The sequence below is a fragment of the Leuciscus leuciscus genome (genome assembly GCF_965113295.1).
Source record: "Leuciscus leuciscus genome assembly, chromosome: 14".
Classification (NCBI taxonomy): domain Eukaryota; kingdom Metazoa; phylum Chordata; class Actinopteri; order Cypriniformes; family Leuciscidae; genus Leuciscus; species Leuciscus leuciscus.
In genome coordinates this window covers 13151052-13167667 of record NC_138738.1, presented here as the reverse complement: position 1 = coordinate 13167667, position 16616 = coordinate 13151052, and the positions used below count along the sequence as shown (strand labels likewise).

Below are 16616 nucleotides of genomic sequence, written 5' to 3'. Positions count from 1 at the left end.
ATACTTTAAGTATTACATACAACAATGCAACAATAATAAAACAATGCATTGACATTTACTTTTTACTTTTGATACTTAAGTATTTTTAAAAACGAGTACTTCTATACTTTTACTTAAGTAAAAATAGGTCTTTACAACTTTTACTTGTAACGGAGTAATATTTGACCAGTAGTATCTGTACTTTCACTCAAGTAAGGAAGTTGTGTATACTTCGTCCACCTCTGCATACACATTCAACAACATATTTAACAAACCCAAAAGCAATTCATCAGTAATTCCTCAATACAAGTGTACAATTCAAACAACTGATAGAACGTACATAGGTAGGTATAGGTAGGTAGATAGATAGATAGATAGATAGATAGATAGATAGATAGATAGATAGATAGATAGATAGATAGATAGATAGATAGATAGATAGATAGATAGATAGATAGATAGATAGATAGATAGATAGATAGATAGATAGATAGATAGATAGATAGATAGATAGATAGATAGATAGATAGATAGGCAGGCTAACTTTTTCTGGCAGCTATAATGATGTCAATAAAGTTTACTGAATACCGAATAATACCATTAACGTGTTGAATTTGCTTTTTTTTTTTTTTGCTGTTTGTTATTATATTTTTATTCTAATTGTATTATTATTTATGAAACTCTACAAAAATAAATGGCTACTATGAAATCATGAAAATGAGAGTCTATTTTTGGCAATCAGGAGTAGGCTATCATCTGTTTGATCTATCTCACGTTGGCTAGTTTAGACCTTTTTACAGTCTATGGTTTAGACAAATGCGTTTCTTTTAGAAATAGATCGAAGTTCATAGCACGTATGTAATGCGTAGGTTGTGCTGTTGCATGTGAAGTTTGTGGCTGTGGTTCAAAACCTAGCAAGTCGCCTACGAAAGCAGCGTCCTTTGGTATCTGGAATCCGCCTATGGTCGTGTCCAAAATTTGCGAAGGGAAGCAGCCAATTAGATTTGAGACGCAACCCATGTGTGTCTTTCGGTGTAGCAGCAAACGAATTCTCGCATAATATACGCTCTTTCACTCTCTGAATCTGAAAAGTGTTGTTTTTGCCGTACGTTTAATGTTGAAACTCGGTAGTGTTGGTGTATTAAACACATATCGATTCTCTTACGGTGTTAATTTCTTTGAAGCATTGTGGCGGGGGCAACTGAAAGGACGAACATGTCCGGGAAGAGTTTTCGCGTTAGCGACGGGGACTGGATCTGTCCCGATAAAAAGTAAGACTTGATGCATAGTGGTTTATTAAAAAGCCTAATGTAGTAATGATGAATATGTTTGCAGTTCTTTAAAGCCAAAACTTGTGCGAAATCAATGTTGGACGAGGGAAGCCCACATGCTACTGTTAGCATAGCTTCTGTTAGCTTTAGCGCGCGTTTGTAGTGTGTGAATGGGCCTGTAAACGCCATTAAAAGCGTAATTTCACAAATTTAAATGGTAAACTCATTTCTTTCCTCTAAAACACTGGTAATCAAATGGTTTTTAAGCGTTGTACACTCAAAATTATTTGGTAAACATTAACAATTAGCTAGTCAGATATGTGCGCAAGTCTGCTTACTAACTGCCATTATATCGTCTTCATTAGAAAATGCAGTGCCATTGGGCTAATTAACTCAAATAAATAAATCTGTGTGCACCACTGGAGCGTCTCACTATTGTTTGAAAGTGTCAGTGAGGTAGCCTGTTCATTGTGTGTATGAATGTTGATTGGTGTTTATAATGTATTCTTGAGACCTAACCAGTTTTATATTTGTAACATCTAAGGTGTGGAAATGTCAACTTTGCTAGAAGAACGAGCTGTAACAGATGTGGCAGGGGTAAGTGAATTATACTACCGTGTGTATAGTCATTACGTTTTGTATTTAGACGTGTGTCATACAGGGAGTATCAATACATTGTGTTTTAATGCTTAAAGTTCTTTCCTAAAGGGGTAGTTCACCCAAAAATTCTGTCACCCTCATGTTGTTCCACATCCATAAGACTTCTGTTCATCTTCGAAACAGATTTGTATTCCTACATTTAAAGTCTATTCAGCCTAAACTCTTGACGGTTCAATGAATTCATAAAGAGATTGCAAAAGGTATCCAAATTCAATGTTTATCTGGTTTACTAAAAGTCTTAAAGGAATAGTTCACTTAACAATAAAAATTCTGTCATCATTTACTCACCCTCAAGTTATTTCAAACCTGTATGAATTTCTTTCTTCTGCTGAACACAAAGGAAGATATTTTGAAGAATGTCGATAACCAAACAGTTGATAAGGCCCCATTGACTTTTTTTTCCTACTATTGAAATGGGGACCATCAACTGTCTGGGGACCATCAACTGTCTGGTTACCAAAATATCATCTTTTGTGTTCAGCAGAAGGAAGAAATTCATACAGGTTTAAAAAAACATGAGGGTGTGTTAACGATGACAATTTTAATTTTTTAAATGATCTATTCCTTTAATAAAATGTATTTGTCATTTATTTTTCATTTATCTCCTTATAAACGTTTTGAATTCTCCGAGTTTGGGGTGAATAGACTTTTTAATGGAGGGACGAATCTCTTTGATTTCATTAAACATGTCTTAATTTGTGTTTCAAAAATGAATGAAAGACTTGATTTGACATAAGTGAGTAACAGAATTTTCACTTTTGAGTGAACTATCCCTTTAACATGGTTAGTCTAAACTAATTAGTCAATGCTCTTTAAACAGAAAAGACAACTGAAGCAAAGATGATGAAAGCAGGGGGGACAGAGATTGGAAAGACCCTCGCTGAGAAGAGCAGAGGTCTCTTCAGTGCAAACGACTGGCAGTGCAAAACGTGGGTATTGCTATAAAATTATACTTCCAATGTGTATATTAGATGTGAAAGTAAAGTAAACCATTACTTCCAACTCCTTCATATTTTACTTCTCATTTCAACCACACACTGTTCAATCTGCTTAATGAAGCAGAATAAATGTACACAGTGTAATGATCTCTTGTAAGTTCACTTGAAAATGTTGAAGTAAAAATGTCACTTTTGTATCCCTCAAAAAAGCTTTATGTGTAATGCTGCTCTGGTTTTATCCAGTTTTTTTTTTATTGAAGGTGTGGATGGGCATTTATAGTCCTGAAAGGCTGTTGTTCTGCGGACTTAGCCTCAATCAAACTAAATCAAACACTCCTGTGAAATTCAAACCAAATGCTGCCTTCAAGTGCACCTTGGAAACTCGTACTTCCGAGTCGAGCGTCATTCATTAAATTTGGAAAGAACATGGGAATAGCCTAAACAAAATTATTATATTCTGGACAGTAAACCCAAATAACTTTATCTGAGTTTAAAATAAAAATATTCATTTTTTGTCACTTAATTATTCATGGCATCACAACAAAAATGTTGTTACATAAAGCATACTGTGAAAGTTTAGTGATTAACTTTAAACTATTTGCTACAGACTTGCTTTCAGCTCACTGGTCTCTATATATAGATTACAGATGTATATATTTTACGTTATAGATCAGTGTTTCTGCCATATGCTCATAAAAGTCACAAAGTCCCTGTTTACACCTGGTATTAAGATGCATTTTGGTCAATCAGATCACAAATGAACCTCCGCAGTTATTACGAATGACTAGAGGTCACCAGGTAATACTAATCCAGTGCGAATAGGGCTTAAGTCGGCTGAAGACCCAAGTTTGGTTTGAAGATGAAAAATGAACCAAGCACAATGTTCTCTCACCATTCCTGATTTCTTACACACACACACTCACAGCGTTCAGCACGGTCTTGTGGCTTTCAGAACAGAAACTAAAGGATCACTACTTGTGATCCGATTGACCAAAACGCATCTTAATACCAGGTGTAAACAGGGCCAAAGTCTTCAGTATTATTTGAAAATCACTGGCAGGTGTGTATGATTTGGCATGGAGCTAAACTCTGCAGGACAGTGGCCCTCCAGGACCAGAAATCGCTGGTTTATATTCCCAAATCCAACCCATATTGGACTGTAAGCTATTTGTGAATGGCCAATTCACCAGTTATTAATTTCTAAACTTGTTCCTGTTTGATTAAATCTAGGTGTGGCAATGTAAACTGGGCCAGAAGATCAGAGTGCAACATGTGTAATACTCCTAAATATGCCAAACTGGAGGAAAGGACAGGTATGCTCTGTCTGTTCAAAATAGAATGCTAGCGTAATAATTTTTTTGCATATTGACGGAATTTTTTTGCCATCATTTTTGGTTAATGCCATATGCTTGATGCACGTCTCTTAACAGGATACGGTGGAGGATTCAACGAAAGAGAGAACTTAGTCTACAATGAGCGAGAGGAGTCTGATGGCGAGTATGATGAGGTCAGTAGGGATTTTTTTTTTTTCAGTCTACAGAGATGAGTAGTTCTTGTTATTAATTAAGAACAGATTTATGTAATTTGTCGTCATTTAATAATTTTGTCTGTCTTCTGGACAGTTTGGGCGCATAAAAAAGAAGTATCGTGGGAAAAGTAAGAAGGACACTGAAAAGAAAGAGGAACCAAAAAAAGAAGAAAAAAAAGATGATGGTGATGATGAGGAGGAAGACGAAGATGAAGGAGATCTTTCAAAATACAAACTTGATGTAAGTGATTTATTTTCTGCAGTTCTGTGTTAGTGGTCTTATACTTTTTTTGCTTTTTGAAGCAAATTTGATTAGCTATATTGACCACACTATCAATTTATTTACTTGTACTGCAGTCATACAGATAGGATTTGAATAACAAATTGTAATATAGGGTGCAGTGTGAACACAGATATATGAAATTACTGTCACAGTTTTTGATGTGCTTTTAATTTTTACACTATAAGGATGATGATGATGATGATGAAGAAGAAGAAGATGCAGATTTGTCCAAGTACGATTTGGATGCTAGTGATGAGAAGAAAGGGAGTCCCTCGGGCTCCTCACGCTCATCTTCTCGCTCGTCCAGTTCAAGTTCCCGGTCTAGGTCCAGGTAAAAGGGTACAGGTCAAGGGTAACTCCAGGCAAATGTCAGTATCAGCTCAAATCTTTATTCAAATCTTATCATATTAATCTGTTTTAATGTTTAATTTCTTTTTCTTTCCTTTTTGCTTCCTTTTAGTATTTGTAAAAAATATATTTTGTCTTTTTCTACTGCATTTTTGATTCTGACATGATAGTATAAAACTTGATGCTATTTGACGAAAACAATCATGTAAATTCAATGCTCTACAATTTTAAGTAATTCATGCCATTAACACAACTTGAAAAGGGTTTAAATATTAAACTAAATGTCTTTATGCACAAAAAGACCTTTTATGCAAACCTCTATGATGATAAAGTAGATATTTTGTCTGAAAAATGTCAAAGCTGATCTTTCCTTTTTTAAACACTTGTCATTTGATAGTGACTGTTCTTGGGTTTTCATCAGAATATCTTTAACTTTCAGAAAAATTGGAAATTTGTGGTGTGTTTTTGTTGATGCCTGTGTTTTGCAGATCCCGGTCCAGGAGCTCATCCAGTTCCCGATCTCGATCTCGCTCTCGCTCCAGGTCCAAATCCAGGTGAATGAGGTCACATGCACTCTCCAGGAGAGAGAGTGTGTGTGTGTGTATGAATAGCCAGTGGCTGTAGTGAACTTAAACGGAAGTCGACTTTTGATCTCTGTTAATAAGATGAGGGAGCTGGGGGGAGCCGTGAAATGTAGCTTCTTTGGGAATTTTTGCACAGGATTTTTTGACTTTTTGTTCAATTTATCTGATTACACTGTGACATCTGACAGGCAATTAGAGCTTCAAGTTGTTCTGAAACTCTTGATGGGTTCTGCTTTGTTCTTTTGAAAAGTTCAGCTGGTCAGACCTACAGCTTTGGTCTTTTTCAGAAGTTGTAGTATTTACTGTAGTATTTAGAGGGCTGTGGATGGATGTTTTCCTCCCATTTCAGTCTCTTTGGTAGTGTTATTATAGTAATCTGTATAGCGATATTTGTTGACCTCATGTGAATGCTTATTTATCCCCTTTGAAAGATCCAGCTCCAGATCAGGAAAGGGCTCTGCTTCCTCAAAGAAGAGGTCTCGTTCCCCTTCATCATCGCCTGAGGGAGGTCAGAAGAGGAGTCGTTCCAGGTCCTCCTCTGGTGGCCGCAAAAAAAGACGCTCACGATCGCACTCGTCTGAAAGGTTTGGTGTAACACATGGTGTCCTGGATACCAGGCGTCCTTCTGCATTATACACAGGGCTCAGTGCTAATACAGTACATGATTGAAACGAATGTGCTTTTCTCTGTACAAAACTTTATTCTTTGTTTTGATATCAAGAGCCAAATCACTTAATCAGTCATGGTCCTTCTCCTTGTCTCTTTCTTTCCGTCTCTCTTTAGGCGCAGAGACTCATCTGGATCGTCCCACTCTGGCTCAAGCTCAAAACAGAAATGATTAACAAAAGAAACAAATCTTTCTAAAACTGCATGTTGTTTTTTCCTACTCCAGTTTTGTTTTGTTTTTTGTGGTATTGCAACTACCCAACTGTTTGAGTTCACATTGATTTCCATGAAAAAAAAAAAAAAACTTGCGCACGTTCACATAACCTCTTCTCAAAAAAATTCTGGGGGTTGTTTTGTTTTTTTACATCTAGCCAAAAACTTTCAACAGCATAACTCAAGGTGTAAAGTCTATAGCGTAAGTGGATTTACAGAGAAACAAGTCTGTGACTGTATAAATGGCACATATCTCCTGGACATCAAATTATGTAAATTTATATGGCAGAAGTAGTTTTATCCATCCATTGTCAGACATTACTGCAGTCCAAATAACCAGTTTATTAACAAAAAAATTGTTGATTTAAACAAAGATACTCCTCAGATGCTGGTTTTGTAGATCTTTTATGATGTAAAACACTTAGCAAGAAATATTGGTGGTTTAAACATTATTTAATCATGTCAGCAATGCCAGCATCTGAAAGTTAAAAAGTGATTTTCCTCTGAGGCATAACATTGCCTTGTCTAATTGTGTGCATTAAAGGTAAGTATGTTTTTTATACTTGTAGAGATTTATTTTCTTCTGGTAAGACAGATGAAATGCAAAATTTGTTTGTCCTTTTTTTATTTTAATTTTTTTTATTTTGAGATTCATCACTTGTAGAATTAAGAAACGTTTTAAAGTGCACAAACTCAAATTACTTGTATCGTAATTTACTGGTTATGTTTTTTTTCCCGTGGTAAAATCAAATTTGGAACATGTAATCTGAGATATTCAACCATCCCCACCCCTTCTGACATGAAATATGAAAATGTTTTACTGTTCATTAACATGATTTGACAGTGTAATCAACATGAATAAACACTTGTTAATCTGAATCTCTTGTTTGCACTGTTTTTGTCTTTCCATGTTCATTGTATTGGGAGATGTGATGAGAATTGTTCTCTCCCCAATATGTCTGCCTCCCCCTTATTTAACTCACAGAGGCATAGGCTACCACGCTGCTACTTGTGGGAAATTTTAGTGATGTTTTTGAAATTACACAATTAAAGTTGTTCGCTTTATGTCCTTGTCTATTTTATAGAATTCTTTTATTATGAGTCTGTATGAATTATTGTTAACGATCAAAATACACCTACACTGCGGTTTGCGCATTATAACGACGAGTTGCTGAGAATCGTTTCTCGTGCGCTAGATGGCACTTGTTGCGTTCAAACGCATCTGTGAGCTGGTGTTGCAGGCAATCATTATCTTACATTCAACAGTGAGTTTTTATTCCCGTTTAGAGATTTACCTATCACCAAAGTTAATTGCATTTTGTTTTAAAAAAAAGTGAGCGATCGTTAAACCTAAAATCCCCTTGAGAAATTTCAAAGAAGTTCACCCACTTAAAGTTTCTGTAGGCTAATTCACATTCTCGCTAACGCTTGTTTAACTATATTTGGTCTTTTTTTAATTTATTCCTTCGATCATACAGAAACGAATGTGTTCCCTCGGCTTTGGTTGAGGGCCAAATTTACTCTTTTCTGACACACACCGTCACCGAACAGCAGAAAAAAATCTTACTGAATTCGCATTTGGAACTGAGCAACACGTGTAGCTTATATAGGCTATATATATTAAAACAGAATTGTTGAAGTAAATATATTGTTTGTGGAACTTGCACTTCTGTTGTCTTTTTCAGCATATTTTACATTTCCATAAGGGTCCCGCCTCTGTGTTTATAGCGCGCGCTCGGACAGCAGAGCGCACAAAGTGAGACGGACTTCACTGAGCACTCTACCTGTTTCAAAGGGCTATTGTGGCCATGAACACGCTCCCTGAAAAAGGATGACATCCAAATGTCAGTCTTCAGATGTCTTGCCACAAAACCTGACTGCTGGAACCATGACGTGGGAGAAGAACGTCTCCAAATCTTCGCAGGACAGAACGGGCAACGGCGCCAGCTGTGGCTCAGTGTCCGTGTTTTTCCCCATCGTTATGATGATCACTGGAATGGTCGGAAACTCTCTCGCTATGCTGCTAGTTTCTAGTGCATACAGAAAAAAGGAAAACAAAAGGAAGAAATCCTTTTTGCTTTGCATCGGCTCGTTGGCGTTAACTGATCTTTTCGGCCAACTGCTTACAAGTCCGATTGTCATTTCTGTGTACAGAGCAGATCTGAAATGGAAACGCGTGGACCCATCGGGAACTCTATGCGCCTTCTTCGGGGTGTGCATGACCACTTTTGGCTTGTGTCCTCTCTTTTTAGCCAGTGCCATGGCCATTGAAAGGGCCTTGGCCATCACTGCTCCTCACTGGTACTCACATTACATGAAAACCAGTGTGACCAAGCAGGTTCTGGTCATCATTTGGTGTCTAGTTTTGATCTTTGCCTTGTTGCCCATTGCTGGGGTTGGGCAGTACACTTTGCAGTGGCCAGGCTCTTGGTGCTTCATAAGTACAGGTGACAAGGACATAACGGGAAATACGTTTTTTGCCACGACCTTTGCGGTATTGGGGATATTTTCTTTACTGGTTACTTTGTCTTGTAATGTTATGACCATTCGTGCATTGGTTACACGTTGCAAAACGAAGCCAAGCTCGACCCAGTCGTCCAAGCAATGGGAAAGGTTAACAACAGAGACTGTTATTCAGTTGATGGGCATTATGTGTGTCCTGTTGACTTGCTGGTCACCTCTACTGGTATGTATCATATCAGCCTTTGCCAGACACACTTTACTGTAGATATCAGATGAAAGCTTGCAGTGTCATTCCTGCTCGAACTTTAATGTACCCTGCAACACAAAGCCTCAATTGATATTAGATAAAACAGAATATATGAATTTCTATGGTGAACTCCATCGGTATTTACTACTACTGTACATGTTCACTGTAAAAAAAAAAATATATATGATCAATAAGTTATGACAACATGTTTATACAAGATTCAACTCATTTTTAAAGTCAGTTTAATGTAATTTAAGTTGAGATGACTTTAACATCCAAGTTGATTGTACTTAATTTAAGACCGCAAACATTTTTTACAATGTTGGAGGGCTATACTTGTTACCAGTATGTGTTTTAGCAATCATTTGAGATTAGTTACTGTTTACCCTGTGATTTCTATCCAAAGTGTTGCTGTTATGATTTGACATTCTGCAAAAATGTTTTTCCCAGTTATGTAATTTCATAACTAGGCCCACACAATATGCAAAATCATTTTTTGTTGAATATGTTATGGCCAATAGTAACAAATTGCAGATATTTAAATTCAATACAATTTTGCCTAAATCTTTTTTTTTTAAATAACACCCAACACTAATTAGCCATTTTAACAAGACATCACAATGTTATTATATGTATTTTGAGATCTAATAAAGATTACATTTAGCACTGTAATTAAAGTGTTTTTAAATATTAATTAAGTGAGCGTTATTTGATGCCAAAGGTAATTTAAATGTAAAATTAGGGGAATCAGATTACTGCACAATTAAATATCCAATTTTAGTCAATACATATCCAATATCAACTGATGGCGTTTATTATTTAAAAAATGACAAATATCCATAAAACAGCATTTCCTGGAACTAAGAGTACTGAACATTTACTGGTACCTAAAACATTAAAAAAATTAGCAAAAATATGTAATGAACAAACCTGCAGAGCATATAGAATTACAGAAATCTGCTGAGCAGTCTTTGGAAGTCTATAAGCACAAAGAATTTTTCTTAATTTTTTAATCATTCCCATAATATGCCCATTTTGGTGTGTCTCCTCCCATTCTGCAGGTCCTTATGTTGAAGATGATCTCGACCCACACATCCTCCCATCAGTGCAGTTCTGCTGCTATATCTCTCTTACCCCAGGACTTACAGATGGACTGTAATTTCTTTCTCACAGCCGTACGTCTGGCCTCGCTCAATCAGATTCTAGATCCGTGGGTTTACTTGCTCCTGAGAGAGATTCTCCTGAGGAAGTTCTGCCAGGTGGCCAGCGCAGTATCCAAGTGCTCACTGGACGCGCAGAAGGAAACCCAGAGTCCTCTAGATGCCCTAAATAAAAAGGCCATTCAGAATGATAATGTTCACAAACAGTCCCTGAACATGGAGAACAGTAACTTGAATGGGGGACAAGAGGAACAGTGACAGTTGTGCAAAAACTTAATAGGAATAAAAACAAGGAAAAAAATGAGGGTAATACCCCATGATCAGAAAAATTATGAGGTGGAAACTTTCTGTGGATTGGTGCATTGATGTAGGTTGATGTCATCAGCATTCTACCACGCAAACCCATCACTTTTTTGTGTCACTGTCACAGTCAACACATTTATTTTGTCACTCAGTGACCTTTGAAGTGAAACAAAATGGCAAGACCTTAAAATAATGACATATGCAGGGTTCCCACTGACATGAAAATATCATGCAAGGTAAAACAAAAAAATACACAAGTTAAGATGATTTTTTATTTTTTATTTTTTTTGGTCCATTAACATTTATGTTCAGCTCGTAAAAAATATATATTTTAAATAAAAACAATGGAAAGAAATTGTTAAAAAGATCTGGGGATCCTGCATACAACAGCAATATTGGCAAATTAGGTTTAATTTGCCAGCTCTCATGGAGACTGTTTATTTTAAACTACATTCAGTGCATTATACTTTTATTCACATGCCAAGTGCAAGAAAAAACAATTAAGGAATATTTCTTGACGCTAATTTATGATATGTTATGTAACATTTCAGAGGTGCTTAATTTGCAGTAAAATGCTGAATGGTCTCAAATACCTCCTGCTTTGCATATTTTCACTCATTTTAAAGCCTCTTACAAACACTCTAAACTTTTAATTCATTTTATTTTGTGCATTTCTCAATGCCAAGCCTGCAGAGCTCTTTTTGAGGTTGATAGCCATGTGGATATGTTTAATTGAATTCCATGCTTGAATTTTTCAGTTGGATTCCTGAGTGAAGTTATAATGCGAATGGCTCTAATTCAATAGTGTGCTGAGATGCTTCTGGCCTTAGAACAGCTTCTTTTCAGTGTTAATTTTAATAGCCAGCCCTCATTTTTTGATGCACAGAGTGCCTCAAGGTGCTGCATCTTTTATGCGCAATATTCTTGATAACATTCGTTGTGATCATAACCAAAGGCCTTTAAAATTCAAATGGAAAGCAATTTCAACATATGATGCTGAGTCATTCATGGAAATTGCTTTTTATACCAGTCATAAAGAGGCCATTAAAAGCTTTGTTCTTTCCATATTTTGCATCCTTTAAGTGGTACGTTATGTAACATTTGAGGTAGGTTGACTTTGTGAAAGATATTGAATGAGCAGTTTCATATTACACTTGGCTGATAAGATGGCACGCAGTCATTTTTGTTTATGGAATTTTAATTGAATATGCATACATTATTGACAAGGATGATTGAAGCTGTTCTTCTAATTGGGCCCTTCAGTTTCACATCTGTAACCATGCATCATACTGAGTGTGACTGAACATCATCTTAGCATATTATATATTTTCACTGTGCAGTTGGTTATTGTTATAGATCATTAGTTATGCTAAATAGCAGATTATATTCATGGCACATGCAAATACATTTGTGATGTATTAAACAATATTAGAAGTAAAAAGGCAAATTTTAAGCTTTTATTCAAAGAAAAATTACGATCTGTAATTTGTTAAAGGAAAATATTGTCAAAAGAATTCTCCCAGTTTTTATAAAGCTCTGCCTTTGTGCCTCAAATTCTTTGAAACCAGCTTAAATCTCCAGAACACTGAAAATGTTTGCAGTTATGATTTTACACCCTATATAGATTAAAAGAAAACGAGCGAGATGCCAAAGCAGTATCTGGGGAAAAGGGAGAGGAAATGTAATTGATTTCATAGACGTCTGACCTCTATAAAATACATCAATGTGAAGAGGTGGCATGACCAGAAAATACATTTGGAAGATTGCAAGAAATTATAGTATTCTGTTTCCACCAAAAAGAGCTTTCGGCAAATCCAAATAATAACCTTGTGTGAAAACCCTGATCTCTGATTGTTCTAGAAATGTTATGGTATTTGCAGTCAATACTTGTCAATGGGAGATGGAATACTTTTTGTAAATGGATTTAACATGTGACATATGCTCTCAAGCAGTGATTACAGAGTAAAATTAATGAATCTGACATGGGACTTAATTAATAGTGAAATGAACGTGGTTCCGGCTGCACTGTCAGACGCGATTAACTTGCCGCCGTGCACTTGGGTAGCTGTTGAATGGGGAAATGGAAAATAGTATGACATAATTATATGCATAAATTAAAAGTCCAAATGCAGGTCTGCGATCAGCTCGCTTGTGCATTGAGCTGATAAACAAGGTCTGGCTTGTGACCATTCAGTGCTTTCTGCGTATGAATGTAACTGTTTCCTAGATTCTTACACTGTAAAAAAAATCTAAATTTTCATCTAAATTTTTCAATTAGTCTGACGTATTCTTTCTCATTGAGCCAATGTTAACAGACTATTGCAACAAGAATTACACTTGGGCATATTCAAAAATTTAGATGTGACCAGTCACTAGAAAAGTTTGACTTGGAGAGGATAGAATTTTTTTACAGTGTATCATATCAAACATCAAAGCTGTTCAGAACATTGTATTTATGTTGGCATGTAATCAGATTTTCTTTCATATAGAAAGGTTTATTTACATCACCCACTTTATTTATATCACCCACTTAAACCCATTTGGCTTTCTTTCTTTCTAGAGAGCTTTAAATGTTTAAGAAATCAAAAGCAAACTAAAAGTAAAAAAAAAAATTAAAAAAAATAAAAAACATGTTCATCAAAGACAGCTAACGTATGTCTTCAGAATAAATATATAAATAATGGAACATTTGTGATGCATGATGCTTTTGAGTCCCTCTTCTTTGTAAATGCATGGGGGGGGGGGGGGGGGGGATATCCATTCATTCATTTTCCAAACCGCTTGTCCTACACTGTAAAACATTTTGTTGGTTTAACTTAAAAAAAGTGAGTTACCTGGTTGCCTTAAAATTTTGAGTTCTTTGAAATAAAAAATTTGAGTTAAAACAATAGATATTATTTTAAAACTCAAAATATTATGTTAACTGAACCACATTAATTACCTAAGTTGATTTTACAAAAGAAAAAAGTTGAGATAAAAAATTATGAAAAATAATGTTTTTACAGTGTATGTAAACATGAGAAAAAAATACACCTGTAAAGGTACCACATGAGAAAGAAAGTCATGTCATTATTGTATTATCTAATGCAGACACATTTTTAAGTGTGATTAAGTGTCAATAGTTCTTGGGGCTACTGTGAGTGGATCTACAGAACACAAGATGAACCATTGATTTATCTGTAATCATAATTCATTGTATATGTGCAGGTAATAAGAGCTGCCAGGTTTGTTTGCATGTGAAGCCACCAGCAAATCATTTTGGCTCATAGCCCACCTGTGAATGTCCTAATGCCAGATGCCAAATCACGAATGCCACGAAGTGTGGCAAGTCTGCATTAAAAACAACAGGGTTTCATGAATGTATTACGAGTTTTGCATTTATTTATGTTGTAAGACAATGACAGCTCTGGCTGTGAACCCGGAGTCCCAGAGCTGTACACGCTATAAGCTTGTATCAACAGATGGTCGTGGTGCTGCTTGTGTGTTTTTGATAAGAGATGTTTGCATATTCTTGCAACTGTTTGACATGTCTGCTAACTGCTCTGATGTGCTTGCCTTGTAATTGTGCCTCTAAAGTGTATCATCATTTGATTCTGTACTGCCTGTGTTTTCCATTCACCGGGATGGACTGTGTTTCATGCCATTATCATAATTTAATTGGGAAGGGGGTTTGGCATATACCAAAGTGTTTCTGTAATAGTTAGCACCCCCATCCACATTTTGCACAATAACCATAACTAGGAGTCGTTTGACATGGTTGCAACATTTTCCATCAATTGTGTTGCTGAGGAATTATTTCAAATGACTCTTTTGTTCAGGAACTTGTTCAAATCGTTGTATTCTCATAATACATAGTATATAACCAGGTGCCGGATCTTTATTGATACAGTACATGAATAATCTATATATTCTCTAGTTGTCACTGGTGATTGTCGTTTGAACCTTTCTGGATCCGCCATCAAATTGATGTTTAATTATATCAAGTGCTGTGAGAAAAGGCTATAAATCTCCACCTCCAACATCCTCACACGCAATATAGCCTACTAGCCGAGACACCTTCTTTATGTGTACGGATGTGACGTAATGACGCAAAGATTTGCTTGAATTTCCAGCGGAAATCCACCAGTACCACTGGAATTAAAAACAGTATTACAAGCTTACCGTTTTGAATCGAGCTAAGGCAAGCAGATAGTTTTGAACACTGGCTGGTTATATATTTGCTCAAAAAATTATTTTGGATAATTTTTAACCCAAAAAAGTTACGGACTGCAGCTTTAAGAAATTTACTTTTGCTGTGGTTAAATAAATGTTCAGTGAAATCTTCCAAAGACTTTTTAATTTGGGCAATTTTTTTCTCTATATAGAGTTGAAATGGCAACTAGTTATGCTCACCCCTATTATAATTAAACTTGGAGAGCTTCTTTATTGCACAATGCACCTTTCTTAACCCTTTCATGCATAGTGGTCACTACAGTGGACAGCTATTGAAAAAGCATTTTCTTGAATTTGCACGGGTTTTGATGGCATAGTTGCACATCAACCTCTTCAGTGGACCCTGGTGCATCATCCTATACATTGCAACCAAGTGGCAAGCAGTTGTGTTTCGATTTTTCCCCCCTCCAAACCAAGATGGCCAATGGTCAGTCAGAAATGCCAAGTTGCTCCGGAATAACCACCCATTCCTTCTATCTTTGGAGACTCTTGTAGGTAAAAAAAATATTGCAGCATCAAGCAATATCTAATGAGTCCTATCACAGTTACATTTTCCAAGTTTTGATTTTAGATTGGGAGAAAAATCTGATTAATCATCTGTCCACTATAGTGGACCTCGTGCATCAATGGCTATATTTCAGCTACAATTCATACTTATACTGTGAATATTGTTTATGAAAATACTTAATCTGCAGTGACTTTTTTGACTGTAAATAAATGTATTTGTATTATTAGAATGTAATTTTCATTGACATCAAAAAAAGTTATGTGATTACATAATGTATGTGACTTGTAATGCATTACTTTACTTGTTAGATCAAAAAGTAATCTGATTTCGTAATGCACGTTATTGTAATGCGTTTCTTTACTCGTAACATCAAAAAGTAATCTGATTACATAATGCATGTTACTTGTAATGCGTTTTTTTACTCGTAACATCAAAAAGTAATCTGATTATGTAATGCATGTTACTTGTAATACAAGTTTATTAACTTGTAACATTAAAAAATCTGATTACGTAATGGATACTTGTAATGCATTTCTTTACTCGTAACATCAAAAAGTAATCTGATTACGTAATGCACATTACTTGTAATTAATTACTTGTTAGATCAAAAAGTAATCTGATTAGGTAATGCATGTTACTTGTAATACATTACTCGTAACATTAAAAAAAACATCTGATTACGTAATGCATGTTACTTGTAACAAATTACTTGTAACATCAAAAAAGTAAGAATACGTTATGCATGTTACTTGTAATGCGTTACCCCCAAAACTGCTCATTTCAGATGAGATTGAAAAAAAAACGTATCGCTAGGTTTTCTCAGAGGAGGGCTATGCTGGAAATGTGTCCACCTTGAACATAATCAGAATTACCAGCTAATAAGGGTAAATTGACATACTCTAGTACACTGGAGGGAGCATCTGAGTGGTTTCCACAGTTGTACCTTGACAGGCTGTCGAAAATTCTGATGGAATCACGATTCTGATATCAAAGATATCGCATTTATATTTTTTGTATATATTTTATAGTTTTCAGATGATTTGATATAATTTTATTGATTAGTTTGTTAAATACAAATACTTTATCTGTTTGATTATTGTATTATGTTTAATACAGTATCTCTTCAATTTAAACCATAAAGTCTCAAGTGGACATCTGAAAATAAAAAAAAAATATATATATATAATAATTCAAATCTTGTTTTTCATGCCCTAAGAGCAATAAAAACACATAGGACAAAAATCCTTACTGAG

The 16616-nt window shown here is 35.6% G+C and overlaps 2 protein-coding genes across 5 annotated transcripts; both read left to right on the top strand.

Annotated features, from left to right (window-relative positions):
* Nucleotides 1-955: 955 nt before the first annotated feature.
* zranb2 (zinc finger, RAN-binding domain containing 2) lies at nt 956-7349 on the top strand. Of its 4 annotated transcripts, none has more exons than XM_082136610.1 (10): nt 957-1250; nt 1795-1847; nt 2731-2839; nt 4079-4161; nt 4279-4355; nt 4471-4617; nt 4845-4990; nt 5496-5561; nt 6029-6175; nt 6375-7349. In XM_082136610.1, the coding sequence occupies exons 1-10, from the start codon at nt 1195-1197 to the stop codon at nt 6427-6429; spliced, it is 939 nt and encodes a 312-aa protein (XP_081992736.1). In that variant the 5' UTR covers nt 957-1194; the 3' UTR covers nt 6430-7349. The 4 variants fall into 4 exon arrangements, with proteins under 4 accessions (XP_081992734.1, XP_081992736.1, XP_081992735.1 ...); XM_082136609.1 differs by having other exon boundaries at nt 6023-6175; XM_082136608.1 differs by having other exon boundaries at nt 956-1250; nt 6029-7349.
* Nucleotides 7350-7504: 155 nt separating this feature from the next.
* On the top strand, nt 7505-14234 carry ptger3 (prostaglandin E receptor 3 (subtype EP3)). Its single transcript, XM_082136606.1, has 2 exons — nt 7505-9156; nt 10242-14234. The coding sequence occupies exons 1-2, from the start codon at nt 8302-8304 to the stop codon at nt 10596-10598; spliced, it is 1212 nt and encodes a 403-aa protein (XP_081992732.1). The 5' UTR covers nt 7505-8301; the 3' UTR covers nt 10599-14234.
* The last annotated feature ends 2382 nt before the right edge of the window (nt 14235-16616 follow it).